At 54.1% G+C, this 13454-nt stretch overlaps 3 protein-coding genes across 3 annotated transcripts; 2 read left to right on the top strand and 1 right to left on the bottom strand.

The window, feature by feature from the left end:
- Positions 1 to 2047: 2047 nt before the first annotated feature.
- Positions 2048 to 8704, top strand: SETTUDRAFT_41935 (uncharacterized protein; the record flags this gene model as incomplete). The annotated part of the gene is made up of 2 exons (XM_008028883.1): positions 2048 to 2396; positions 8614 to 8704. Exons 1-2 carry the CDS (start codon positions 2155 to 2157, stop codon positions 8702 to 8704), a joined length of 333 nt encoding a protein of 110 aa, XP_008027074.1. The 5' UTR covers positions 2048 to 2154.
- A 623-nt stretch (positions 8705 to 9327) lies between these two features.
- On the top strand, positions 9328 to 11565 carry SETTUDRAFT_163546 (uncharacterized protein). The gene is made up of 5 exons (XM_008029067.1): positions 9328 to 9531; positions 9624 to 9775; positions 9839 to 10349; positions 10400 to 10816; positions 10872 to 11565. The coding sequence occupies exons 1-5, from the start codon at positions 9369 to 9371 to the stop codon at positions 11240 to 11242; spliced, it is 1614 nt and encodes a 537-aa protein (XP_008027258.1). The 5' UTR covers positions 9328 to 9368; the 3' UTR covers positions 11243 to 11565.
- Positions 11566 to 12080: 515 nt separating this feature from the next.
- Positions 12081 to 13379, bottom strand: SETTUDRAFT_91541 (uncharacterized protein; the record flags this gene model as incomplete). The annotated part of the gene is made up of 1 exon (XM_008029066.1): positions 12081 to 13379. One exon carries the CDS (start codon positions 13377 to 13379, stop codon positions 12081 to 12083), a length of 1299 nt encoding a protein of 432 aa, XP_008027257.1.
- Positions 13380 to 13454: the final 75 nt, after the last annotated feature.

Genomic DNA, 13454 nt, shown 5'->3' with positions numbered 1-13454 from the left:
GCGGAAGCTCTGCGACAACATGGCCCATGCGGCTGGGCATGGTACGGACCGGTCATGGTTAAGTCCGGGCACCGACGACCACGACACAAGGTTGCAGCGGCAGCAGACAGATTGCGCTAGGTGTACCCTGGAGCGGTTCATCTTAGGTAGTGTTAGAATCATGCGTCTTTTCCCTTGGAGCAATCTTAGCGGGAGGAATCTACGATGAGGGTTAATCGCGTAGAATTTGAAGATGCGGAAGCATTTCGGTGGAGCAGCGGGTGCAGGCATGGAGATAAGAGCATGCAGTGTTGTAAGCACACACACGTAGGTACACAAGCTTTGGCGATTGATTTGAGCGGGCCCCGACGTAGCTCGTTGGTGCAGAGTTTCGTTGGCTCGGGCAAACGAGCCAGGTAGCCCATGTGCATATGTATAGTGGTAGTGGTGGTTAGTAGAAAGAAGCGAAAGTCGCATGTGGCGGCTGGCCGCGTGGATTTGATCGGATGGACCGGACACCAAATCAGCGTACGGCAGCAGGCGTGGCGGTAGGGGTCAGGCGAACTACCTAGCGCGTGCTAATTTCCGCAGCAGCAGACAAATTGCGCGCTCCACAGAAGCGGGCCAGATCGTGCGGAGGATGTGTCGGGCTTGAGGCGACTTTGTGGTATTGCGTGCTGAGGGCGTGCGAACGCTGATCCTCATATTAATGAGCGAGTCTCGAAGCAGACATGGTGAGAGGTCCAGCAGCGCAGCGATGCGAGGGTGGGCACTAATGCGCGCACTTGGGGAGGCGACATGGTATCCTTATCCAAGTGCGAGATTGGGAGCCCTCGGACGACGGGCCAGATTGTCGACTTGGCGGGCGGCCAGCAGCCGTGCGAGCGATGGCGGGCATCAGGAGACGTCAGGACGGGCTCGCGAGGCGCCAAAGGTTCGCGCGGAGGGCAGCATGCAGCGTTGCGTAATGCAAAGGCTCCAACGGTAGGTAGTGGCAGGTACTATTCGGGCGTCGTGGAAAGAGGGCATGTCGGACTCAGCCCCGTAAGGCCGCCTGGGAGGGAGGAATCTGTTCGAAACATTGCGCGGCTGGCTGGTCCTTGTCGCACATCGTCGCTTGAAATTGTCGCAAGACGTGGCACGTCCCCTGCGCGGGTGCAAGCATCATATCGAGTACTGTACATAGTAGCAGCATCTGACGGGTGGCGTTGTAGGTGTCAGTGGTGGGTGTCAATGTGGGTGTCAGTGTCGGTGTCAGTGTCGGTGGGCAGGTAGACGGCCGTCGATATGCGTCGACGGGCAGGACGGGCGGCATCGAGGGCGCAGGCAGCTCGCGCGGAGGACACGGGGGCTGGCAGAAATCAAGATTTGGGGGGGTGGGTGGTTGTGTGGTCGATGGGCAACGAGGGCAGGGTCTTGGTGGAGAGTCGGGCGGGCTGGCGAGTAAGAGGGCACGGGCCACACGCAGTCTGGCCGCCGGCCTCTCCACTGGCACAATCTACCATGACACACGCTCCCGTTTGGACGCGTCAACTGCCGTGAGCAGCGTGTTACGGACGGTTTGGCCCTGCCATGGCTGCCTGTGTAGGGGCCGGCGAGTGCGTTAAGGGCTGGGAGCAGCATACCACACGGAACCACGCGCGCGGGACGGCCATACGGCCATGAGCGGCCTTGGACATAAAAGACGGGCGGTCCGCGGGCGTTGAGTATACAAGTACAGACTGACAGACAGTTACAGCTACACCTTCATCCAACACCTTCGCCCTGCAAGCCAGGCCCCCGGATACGCATTTGCATTGACTGCATTGAATTGTCCGTCTCTCTGGCCAGATCCGGCAACCAAGGCACGCCTGCTCCGACCACCGCCCAAGCGACGCCAACCAAGCCGCAGCGCCCACTACGGCTACTTTTCGGCCCAAGTACGCAATTATTACCCTGCATATCTCCAACTAGCTGGCTACATCATCGGGCGTTCGCTATCCTGCCGCCCCATATATTACGAAGTCTTGCCCTCGGCCTCGACGGCTCCCTCCCATACGCCAGCCGGATACACACACACACGCTACCACTACCACTACCACTACCACTACCACTACCACTACCACTACCACTACAACCGCCACCACTACTACCACCATCACCACTACCACCACTACCACCTCAATCACCACCACCATGTTCTCCTGCGCCAACTACGAGCGAGGCTGCCGAGGCCGCTGCAACCGCCTCAACGACCGATGCGACAGCTGCCACACGCTCAACCTCCAGGTCCGCAGCAGCAGCTCCTCATCCGCATCCTCGGCCAACAGCCTGCCAGCCGCCTACTCGGCCATGACAAACTCCTTCGCATCCCTCTCACAGCTCAGCAACTCGTCGGCAGCAGCCGCAGCAGCAACAACATCATCAAGGACATCGTCGTAGTGGCAACCAGCCAACCTCAACCTTGCCATACACACAAAAGGCCTTTTCTTCACGACATTCAAAACGAGTTTAATACCAACATGAGCGACTTGACGACTAGTGTTCCGGCAACACGTCCTTCTCCACCAAAGTGTCGCTTTCCTTGCGACATTCGACTTTGACAGTTTTTCTTTGGCCCAAGTCAATCCTAGGGGGTGTGCGTGGGGGGACTCACCGCGCAGCAAAGGCGCAATTGGGATCGCATTTCACGGGGACAAGGCGGCTTCTTCGGCTTTCTTTTCCTTTCCTTTCCTTTTTATCCCTTTGTTTTCCTTTTCTCCTTCAACCACTTTTTCTCTCTCCTGTATTCATACACCGCCCGCAAACCTCTCCCTCCTCCTCTTCTTCCTCTTCTACCTTCTCTTCTTGTTCTTCCTTTTTCTTTCCGGCAAGTCCGTCCCCACCGCAGGCGTTTGGCGGAATGTTATCTATGTACCGAAGAGGCGGGGGGTTAGGGATGAGCGTAGATGTCACATGCAACGTCCGCTCTGCCGCTTCTTCCTCGATTGGGCAACGGTTTGGCTGGTATGATTGGGCCCAAGCCAAAGCGCCATGTTTTGACAAAGAAAAATGCCATTCTAGAATACCTCACCTGACCTCTCTTATTTTCCTCCTCCCTTACTCCCGCAATGCATTTCTTACTGCGTGACACGACTCTTGCGTGCATGACTGCTGACTTGTCCATCCTATTCCTCCCGCAGCAGTGCGGCTTAACCCTGACGCCGGGCTTTTTTGGTCTCTGTCCCTCCTCCCAGACACCAAAAAAAAACCAAAAGCAAAAGGACAGCGCGCAAGAGATGCCCGATGGGTAAGGCGGAAAAAACACTTGGACCGGCTGCTTGCACCTGCCCCACAGTCACGCTCTAGAACTCCACCCAGCGCCTCACTTCTCCCTTTTTTTCTCGTCCCCCATTCATTGTCTTTGTGCTCGTGTGGGTTACAATTCGCCTTCTCTCCACTTTCTCCTTTTTCTTTCTATTCTAAGACGATCCAATCTTCTCACGGTAATCACGGCGTCACGTACAAATTACCCGCAAAAGATGCGACGGGGAAAGAGGGGGACGTGGTTTGTGTGTCAATGGAGCGACGAGGCTCTAGAACGAGGCGCGCGCCGCCGCATCGCACATCATTTGCCTTTATGATATGGCGCGTCCTGTTGTGCTAAGCTTAGCGGCCGCAGCTCCTTTCCCCCCCCCCCTCCATCCCTCGCTCGTCTCCCCTGGAACCATGCAGCAACCCATGCGACAAGCCACTACACTACGACAGGAAGAAAATAAATCGCCGCAACGTCCCGGGGATACGTGCGCGGGCCTCCGGGGTTAAGAGCAAAGAAAAAAAAATGCACCAAGAGTCGGAAGAGTTCCAGACATGGCGGAGACGCAGAGGCGAGATGCGGATGGTAGAGGAACGGCCATGGGCAAAGTTGGCCATTTGGTCTAGGCATGGGCTGGGGGGCGGTTGGCGGCCATCGATCGCAGAGTTGGGTGGTGATCGCACTTTTTGGCGGTGGGTGGGTGAGGCAACAAGAAAGGGCGGGCAACACGACGAGGGGGCCAGACCTTGGGCAGGAAGCCAGAAAAAAGTGGGCACAGCAAAAAAGCATAATGATAATGGACATGGACATGGGAAACACAGGCGGTTTGGGTCTTGTTGCAGCGCAGCGTTGGCGGTCCGCTGCGCCGTGACGTCTGTGGCGCCATTCTATTGGGTTTCCAGGCGGCGGGGTTGCATTCCGCTGCTCGGTTGCAGCTGTGGAAGAGGCAGAAGAAGGCTAAGCCACATGTCGTGGTCATGAGGATTATGGGAGAGCGGACATACCGGTGCCCTACACGACGAACACACACACACACACACACACACGTCGAGCCCCGAGGCCAAACGTCGGATTACCGTCATGCTGCCTGTCTGTCTTACGTACACCAGTTCGTACCTAACTACCACGGCTCCGACGTCTCTCCGGCGGCACCGCATCCCTCGCGTCCTTTCTGGGGTTGGAGCCGCCGCCGCTGCAATGGGATGCTTGGCACTAGGGTAAACCTAAGCCTTGGGTCGTTTGAAATGCCCTTGCTCCCGACGTTCCCTGCTGATTGAGAGGGCCTGGAAGCGTTCCCTGTTGATGGAGAAGGCCTGCAAGTTACGCTACATACGTAATCTGCCCGTCCTCGTCGACTTGCACCGCATACACCTACCTACCTAGTTACACGCACCATGTACACCAATGTACGTATTACCCTACCACACTACACTCTGTTCCTCTCCTAGCTGTCTGGGATTTACTTACTCTCAGCTCGCCCCCTCCCTCACTTGCATCTGCCTCGACTCGCACTCGTCGCGCCGTGCCCAACGGGGGCCCGTATGCACAAGTGCCCAGTTGCTTTTTCCCGCACGCACATACACGAGATGCAGTGTAGATCGCCAGCTTGCATCGTAGCGTTGCCGCCCATACAGCAGTACCAAGTAGTAGCAGTACCACTATAGGTACTACGTACTATACAGCCCGTCGGTCAAGTTGCCATGTCAACTCGGTGCCCTCCCACCCAAAAACCTACCCGCCGACCGACCTGCCCTTCGACTATGACAAGGGCCCAACAACACCACACCACACCACACCACATAGATTGACTGCTTCACACATACGCAAGCCCCTATCGTATAACCACCACACCTTGCATGTGCATTTTGCATTCCACGTCTCATGACGGCTGTGCCAGGTAGACAGAGCCACGATACGACAAGGCCCGATACATACATATTACATACTACCAGATACCAAGGTGCATCCATCACCCGAACTTCCCCCACCTTCGGGACAAAAGGCCCTTGTCAACACGCAGCGTCGAGGATGGACGCTGCAACTGTTCCGACGTCTAATGCACACACATTCTCTACGTCTTCCACACACGCTCTCCTTCTCTTCCTGTCTGTCTCTCTTTTTCTTTCCACTACCCACTATGCACTCTACGTTCTCGCACCCACTAGTCCGCAAATAAACCCCCCACACACCAACCAACCAACCAATCCCCCGACTCGCTCTCTGCCAAAACGCACTAACCTACCACCACCACCGACCTTACCTACTATATCCCCGCTGTTTCGGCCTTTTTTCCCTTTATTTTTACATATTACCCCAGACAAACCCACCGGTCGGCCCTTTATCTTTGCATCTTTGACGCCCGCGTTTACTTTTCAAACACTACTGCCAGGGGCTAAACTGCTGGGATAATGACACCCCCATGTACATTCCGCTTTCACATGCTGTTTTCGGATGGATGGAGGATGTAAGGGAAATATGGCGCTTATTGAAGGATGGAAAATGGTCGTGGGGGATTTGGATGCAGATGAGAGATGGTGCTCTAACTCATTACTAAGAAAGAAGGAAAGAGTGAAAATACCGGTCAAGTTACTTGGTTAGTTAGTTGGTAAGTACTTAGTTTGACTGACGGACTGACTGAAGAGTGCAAGTACTGCACGTGCAAACAGCGCTAGTGCACCACCACCACCATGAGCATCTCGCACCATCTCGCACCATCTCTTCCCCTCTTCCCCAGTCCCTGGTCTATCTCGCATCCGTCTCCGATTTCCACGCTGTCTCTGTCTCTCTCTCCTTGTACCTTGTCTCTACATACACATGTCTAGTTCCCGCCTCGCCTCGCCCTGCCTGTTTGCACACCCTACCACCACTACTACCAGCTACATTCATGTCATGCCGTTGTGCCGGCTATACTAGTTAGATGAATCAGTAAGGGGTGAGAGGGGGCGAGGGTGGAAGGGGGAGTGAGGGGGCTGTATGCCGAAACGCGCTTCAGGCATGCATGACGTCATTGCGTCTGTTACAAAGACGAAGCTGAAGAAGGTGAACGACGAGGTCTAGATTCTGGTGATTCCGTACTTTCCGACTATGACTAAGTAATAGCGAGCCATGTAACTGACTCGCTTGGTGATGCACTTGCACACGCACATTGCACACGGCATCTCTGCCCGTATTCAAGTATCCAAAGTATGTAGATGGGATGGATTATCATAGACTGCGTACATACGTCATTGTATAAAACTGAATCACAACACTTTAATCTCTTGCAGCATACATACAAATTCCCTTTCACCGGTCTGCAATACACACCCACACCGGATCCCACCACGTGCGCCCCTCTGCATGCTATCCAGGTCATCGGGGAATGCCCTTGCCCTTGCACTTGCACTTTGCAACTTGTTCCGGTACGCCTACGCTTATACCTATGTATGTCGTCGCACTTGCCTCGTTGCACGTGCGTGTGCATCTATGTTATGATTATGTATGCTAGTGCTAGCATAATTCTAACACTAACTGCCAACGACAGCGAGAGTAAAGGTGGGGGGGGGGAGAGATGACGCAAAAAATTGCTTCCCTCCAAACGCGGAATTAGATGCCGAGTGCGTTTGCATTTGCGTCATTGGCAAGGGGAAGCGTCCCCACATACACTTACACCCATCACCCATACATAGTATGTACTTGGTAGAATACCAGATTCTTGCTCTTGCAGCTGGCGTAAGTTAAGGGATAGGTAGTGGTAGGGTCTTTTTTACCGCTCTGGGTGCTAGGGCTGAGCCGGCTGGATTAGGCATGGCGATTGCGTGCGAAGATGTAAGCGGCGCCTTTTTTGGGGGGGGGGATGTGCGTGTGCTGACGCTGTTGTGGGGAGCAAGAGAGAGAGAGGGAAAACGAGGTTTGGAGGTAAGGACGCATGCTGGTGGATATGCGCTGTGGAAACATCGTGAAAAAAAAACAAAATCGTTTGGATATACCGATTAGGCGTTTCTTGTCTTATTTCCATCATTTGTACCTGCGTGAACTGCTGCATTGCTAATAGCCACGTGAATGCTACCTCATACTGATTCCATCCGGCGACCAAAGTACACTCACTCCCCATGTACGTCATGGCCTCTCCAAGCCCGCCCACCACACACACAAGCGCCATCCTGTCATCCCCATCCAATCCCCAACATCCCCCAACTCGTGCTTAACCATGCCACGGTAAAAATAAACCTCTTGTTTACACATATACACGCAACCTGCATTTCTAACACAGAAAATAATAATAAGCACGCATATCGCAGTAAAATAAACCCTCTGCTAGCCGCGCCGGTACAAGATCACTAATCATCCGCATCCCGAGGATATATTTAACACATCATCACATAGCATACAGCATACAGCATACAGCACATACAGCACAGCACATACAGCACAGCACATACAGATTCAACCACCCCTGCGCAAAACAAGAGGCGCCGCCCTGGTCTCGCGTCCTTTGGCGCCGCTGCCTAAGCAGGCTATCGACAAGCCACCGTCGCAATCTGTCTCTCTTGCTCTCGCCTCTTTCTGTTCCGGGAGAGAAGGTGGCGATTTTCAGCTACATGCTAGACAGATGGATGGATTTGGATTCATCTTCAACATCCTCTGAATCCTCTTTGCTCCTTGCTTTCACGGCCCGCGCTGCAGGTTGTTCCGCGCTCAATAGACAACGTCTAGAGCTAGTTATGAAATTAATCAGGCCCATACATTTACATGTATGTGTGTGTGTGTGTGCCATCGGCACCGTGCTTGCACTGGTAATTTTTCTCAAAAAAAAAGAGTGAGATAGACAGATATGGATATCGATAGCACCGGCAGCTGACAAATTGCCATTGCTGCCACGATGCCGATGCAGGCCAACATTCGGCGTGCAAACTCAAGTGTCACGTGCGTGTGTGCATGTGCATGTGTGCGATGCACGCCGACATCTCCGCGGCGACAGCGGCCAAACCAAGCGGAAGGGCTGGAATCTGGAGGAATTAGAGTCAAAGGATGAAGGGTGTCACAGCGTCAAGTTTCCTCTCAGCACCACCCCCCTCCATGTCATAAAGGCAATATTGCGCGGGCTTTTGTGCTCCAATCAATGCCGGTTGACTCAGGAATCTCGATGCTTACTCAACCACACGGCACCCTGTGCGCGTGCTGCATTCGAGAAGCCAAAAAGTAACCGACGGGGCGTAGGGCGTGGGGTGCATCAGCCTTACCCGTTATATGACGCACGGGTGCTATCTATGCCCATCTCGGCGGGGGGGGGGGAGCATACATGGCAGGGGAGAAGGGGGAGAAAAGAGGAGGGCCTCGGAGTCGAGTAAGTGGTTCGAGCAAGTCTAGTCTATCTGTAGCCATGGCTCAGAGCAGGAAATGCTCAACGACCACGACCACGACCACGAAGGCTGCATGACGGCAAAGACGGGCCCGCAAAAAAGCGGTTAACAATGGCGTAAAAAAACGTGTGTACGGGGCAGTGCTGACCTGCGCCTGGAGCCGCACACAAGCATCGTCAAGCCTTGCCCATCTGACGGACATGGCCGCACCGGGGCCGCGCAGCTAGCCCTCCAATCTGTACACTCGCTGAGCTGAATCATCGCACGCCAGCCGTCGAGGATGAGAAGAGCAAGTCACGCCCTTGGCCCCCAAACAGGAAAAAAAAAGAAAAGAGAACATGATCAGCAACACCGCTTCAACCCGTCTGGCACACAAACAGGGCGTGGGCGTGAGATTTGCCCGCGGCTTGCCCGCATGAAGGAGCTTTGCTGGCTGGCTTTTTTCCCATTTGGCCTTGCATCAAGGTGACCGATTGGCGAGCTCAAAGACTACATATTACTCATGGGAGCGGCAACTCTTCCGCTCTCGCTGCCTATCTAACACGGTTGAGCTCCGTCAGCAATCTTGCCCTGCTTTTAGTTTTTTTCGACCACTCGGGGCAGAAGAAAAGCATCCAACACTGTTTTCTTTCCTTCTTTCTAATCCGCCCTGCTTGCCTTCAAGCACACCATCACGGCAAGCTTCCTAAACGTCAAGTCTTGTTTTGTAAACAGGCTTTCGCCTCTGGTTCAGTGCCCACCCACTCATTCATCTAGCCAGCCAAGAGAGTGCCATGCCGTTGCCACGCGAGGCGTCGCCGAGAAAAGCCAATTACAGAGTCCGGTTCCGACACGGCGTGTTCCCAGATGCAGAAGGACAAGCCACACGAGCCGACATCAAAAAGTACGACTATTTCTTCTCCGCAGGCCAGAAATGGGTCGATACAGAGGGAAAGTGTAAGTCAAAGCCCCGTCATCATCCTGGCTCGTGGTTGTTTTTCTCTTGGTCCGTCTGTGATGAGTAACAAAGGACTAACCCCAGGCTGCAGTGGACTTTGTCGATGAGTCAAGACTGGTAGCCGAAGAATCCGAAAGTGCTGGACACGTAAGCGACAAGAAGGCAACGAGGCATTCGAATGCGAATCCTGCACAGCCAATCGGGCGAATCGTGGAATCGGAGATAATAGGGAGAAATTCGCAGGTGGGAGTGTGACGTCCACAGCTCATGAGCGGATTTTGGGCTAATCGGGCGCTCGTGCTTTAGGGGAACCAGAACCCTAGCCATACTCAGTGGCAACCTCCTTGGCACATCCGGCATCATACGCAATCCGGCCCAGGCTCGGTTTCCAGCTACTCGAGTCTCGATGAGCCTTTCCCGGCAGACTCGCAGTCGGACGGTCCCTGGTCGCATCCTTGCCCCTCACCGATTCCCATTCCCCCCATAGCGTGGCCTCTCTCTGATCCAATTGAGGCGCATCTGTTTCGTTTCTGGATCGAAAGAGCCGCGGAAAATCTTGATATTACAAGTCCTGAAGGCGTGTTTAGGGACTTGGTTCCACGGCTTGCTTCGGAGAACTCGATGCTTATGAACGCCATTTTCATGACGTCTGCACAGAACGTGGTGCGCTATGACCCGTACTTCCCTACTGGGCCGTACGCGTACCATGATAGGCTTTTGCAGGATCTTATCCCGTATTTGGCGGAGAAAGGAAGGATCGAGGATGAGGCGACGTTATTGGCTGCGATGCTGCTGAGAGCTTTTGAACAGTTCGATGGTATGTTGAGACCAGGGAAACAGTGAAAAGCTAAGCTAACGATCAATCAGCAGGTACGCGAGGCCAGTCCCACCTCTCTACCTACGAGCTGTTCCGTGGCCCCAAGGGCTGGCTGTTCGACATGTCTCGCCCGCTGGTGCAAGCATGCGTCATGATCGAGGTGCATACCGAGGTCTGCGAAGCGCTTCTGAACCGCCCGAGTTTGCGCATCGACTATGCAAACTACATTCTCCCAGGGCTCGACGAACCGGCAGACGAGGTTTCGTGGGGCAACCGCATCTTGTGGCTCAGCGCACGTGTTCTGCAATGGATGGAGACGGGCGTTCGGGCAGCGGCCGAGCGGCAGTACTTGAGCAATCTCATTGATGACTGGGAACGAAAGCGTCCCGCCACGTTCGATACCTTCTTCTATAGAGATTCGTATCCCACTTTTTTCCCCGAGCTGTGGTTCTCCAGTCCTTTGCATGGTGAGTCTGTGCTATGACCGGCCAGCGGAGTTTGTGGCTGACGAGTAGTTTAAAGCGGACGCGAACCAACACTTGCGGATATGTCGAATTGCACTCGCAGTCAGTCGTCTTGATAGCACGACCTCGGGCGCCCATGGAGATGTCATCGCGGTGTCGGTACACGACGAGGTGCTCCGAGGACTGAAGGAAATCGTGGGCATTGCTAGGTGCAACACGCACTGCATCCCAGCTCCACCGAAGGCAGCCTATGCTGTGCATAGATTTGCAGGCCTGTTGAGTGATGAGACGGCGCGTTTCAAGATGATGGAGTTTCTAGAGGAGACCAATGCCATGGGCATTTCAACCGTAACGTCGATAGAGCATCTCGTCGAGCAGTGGAACTGGACAAGGAACCCTTACCAATGGACAACGAATCAATTATCGTAGTCTGCAAGCTGTATCGTTTGCGTCATCTTTGCAGTCCAACCACATCTTGCAGAGGTAATCCGCTACCCTATTGCTGCTGCTGGCGAATAGCTCCCTTTCAAAAGTCGGCATCTCGTCCAGCGCTACGGCTTTGCAGCTCCAGGTTGGTACTGCGAACTACGGTTGCGTTTTTCTGTATACATTAGCGTCCGTACATGCTACGAAGGTGTTCGTTTTGGTAAAGAATACCATAGCCTTGGTGCCACCAGAACGCCCTCCCAAAAACTGAACTACTTTCGCAACACTATTCTTACTAGCTAGTGTTGAAACAGTAGATAGATCTAGTTTAATCAAAGACTCTTTATCTCTTAGCTAGGTGTATGCCTTTGCGGTGTGATCTCGTCTTTTAGACATGTGTTCTGTGAATGCTCAGGCTATAGTATTTTTTACCAAAACGAGCTCCTTCGTAAGCACGGAACGCTATATCTTCGGATGCCCATTTCAAAATACCGTCATAATGCCTATCACCTGAAGGCCACATATCAAGTTGGCATTACCAAGCACCTCGCAAACACTATCTGGCCATCGGAACTTCGTTCATCCGTAATTCATCCGTAGAAATCCGTGTTGGCCGCCGAGCAAAGTTTATCATAAACGATTTCTTGTGTTGCCAAAGACTTTCGCTCTTCGCAAGCCGTATAGTGTAAATTACTGCTACTTATTGTGTTAAAGGTACAGGGACGGTATCGCACTGTTGTCCTGTGTTGTGCACCCTGCTGTGTTGATCCACTGCGTCAGCATGTTGAAATCACTCAAACAAACCGATTCTCATAGAGTGTGAAGGACAGATGTCAGAGTTTCACCTCGTCAATGCCCCGGCTAAGAACAGACTGCCTACCGCCACTCCTACCATGGTGACGAGGATGATGCGGCCCTTGTTGGTCAATGCCAGATAGGACAAGACGCCGACAATAATCTCCCATCGTCGCGCAGCGTCCCGTCTGGCCTTCCATTGCGGGTTGATCTCGAAGGGCGGACGAGCTAAAATGTCGTTGACGCCCATTTTGATGGGCGTTTCTTCAACACGCACGGAGAGAGCGACCGGGCGGTGGTCCGATGTCGGTTGTATAGGTAGAGCGGTGTAGATTTGCGGTTGGAGCTCTGACGAAGACCCGGCCCGCAGAAAAAGGATCCGGTCACACCACGATGGGTATCGGTGCTTTGACCATTGCCATGAATCACCCTCACCCGACAAGGCGCGCTTGGCAGTGTTTGTATTTTTGCCATGCGAGATGGAGTACTTGTATGTAGGTGGGAATGTGATGGGCAGCTCTTGAAAGCCATGCAACGTGCGCTTTGCGTCCTTTTCTCTATTCAGTTGGTCTTGCTTGAGTATGTGTGAGAAATGCCTTGATGATGACTCTGGCTCGGTAGGTTGAGGATACGACTTGTGAGCGTCGCCATCTGGTGGGCTATCGCTAGTGCGGTAGTTCAGGTCGCCGTAAAAAAAGACGTGGTTGCCAGGAGTGAAGAGACCGTTGTGGTCAGCAGGGACGTGGTCAGAGGAAGAAGGTTGGAGGAGGGGCCGTTCTTCGCTCGAGCTGTATGCAGAATCGTCACCATTGACAAAGACCAGATTGCGCACCAGGTTCTCCCAGTCCTTGTTTCTTGCATCCACGTTTCTCTCCATTGGTGCGAGATGGGCGGCGGCAAAGGTCAGGTCAAGCGTGTCGTCGGCGCCGGGACACGACAGGCCGATGCGCATGGCGACGGCGCCTTTGTTGCCCATGTTGGAGAAGCCCACACCCGCACCGGCGGACTGTATCCACTGTATCCTCTCTACAATGGCGGGCTTTGCAAACAGCATGAGGGCCGTCATGCCCAGGCTGCGCGTAGCCACATGGTCGAGTGCAGCGGTGCCCGGGCTGTGGAGGTCGGCGGCAAGCTGGACCGTCGTGGTCACGCGGTCGAAATAGGGCTTCAGGTAGGCTCCACCGAGGAATGAGTAGGCGATAGGCGCAATTTCCTGCAGCGAGATGGCAACGACATCAGGCACGGGCGAGCCCTTGGGGAGAGCCTGGAAGAAGGTCGGCGCCAATGCCTGAGGGTCGACGAGGTTGCGCGCGACATTGAAGGTGACGAGGTACAGGTCCAACATGGCGGCGGATTCGGGTCACGATAGGTGCCACGATGTAGTGCTGAATACGCGTCTGTCAGCATGGGTACGAGGGGA

The sequence above is a fragment of the Exserohilum turcica genome (assembly GCF_000359705.1).
Source record: "Exserohilum turcica Et28A unplaced genomic scaffold SETTUscaffold_3, whole genome shotgun sequence".
NCBI classification, from domain to species: domain Eukaryota; kingdom Fungi; phylum Ascomycota; class Dothideomycetes; order Pleosporales; family Pleosporaceae; genus Exserohilum; species Exserohilum turcicum.
The sequence above is the reverse complement of the archived record's forward strand: the minus strand, read 5'-3'. Positions and strand labels throughout refer to the sequence as shown.

Coding starts and splice junctions, on each gene's coding strand:
- SETTUDRAFT_163546 (XM_008029067.1), top strand. CDS start 9,369: ATGCCGTTGCCACGCGAGGCGTCGCCGAGAAAAGCCAATTACAGAGTC. Junction 9,776..9,838: donor TAATAGGGAGAAATTCGCAG/GTGGGAGTGTGA, acceptor CTCGTGCTTTAG/GGGAACCAGAACCCTAGCCA. Junction 10,817..10,871: donor GTTCTCCAGTCCTTTGCATG/GTGAGTCTGTGC, acceptor AGTAGTTTAAAG/CGGACGCGAACCAACACTTG.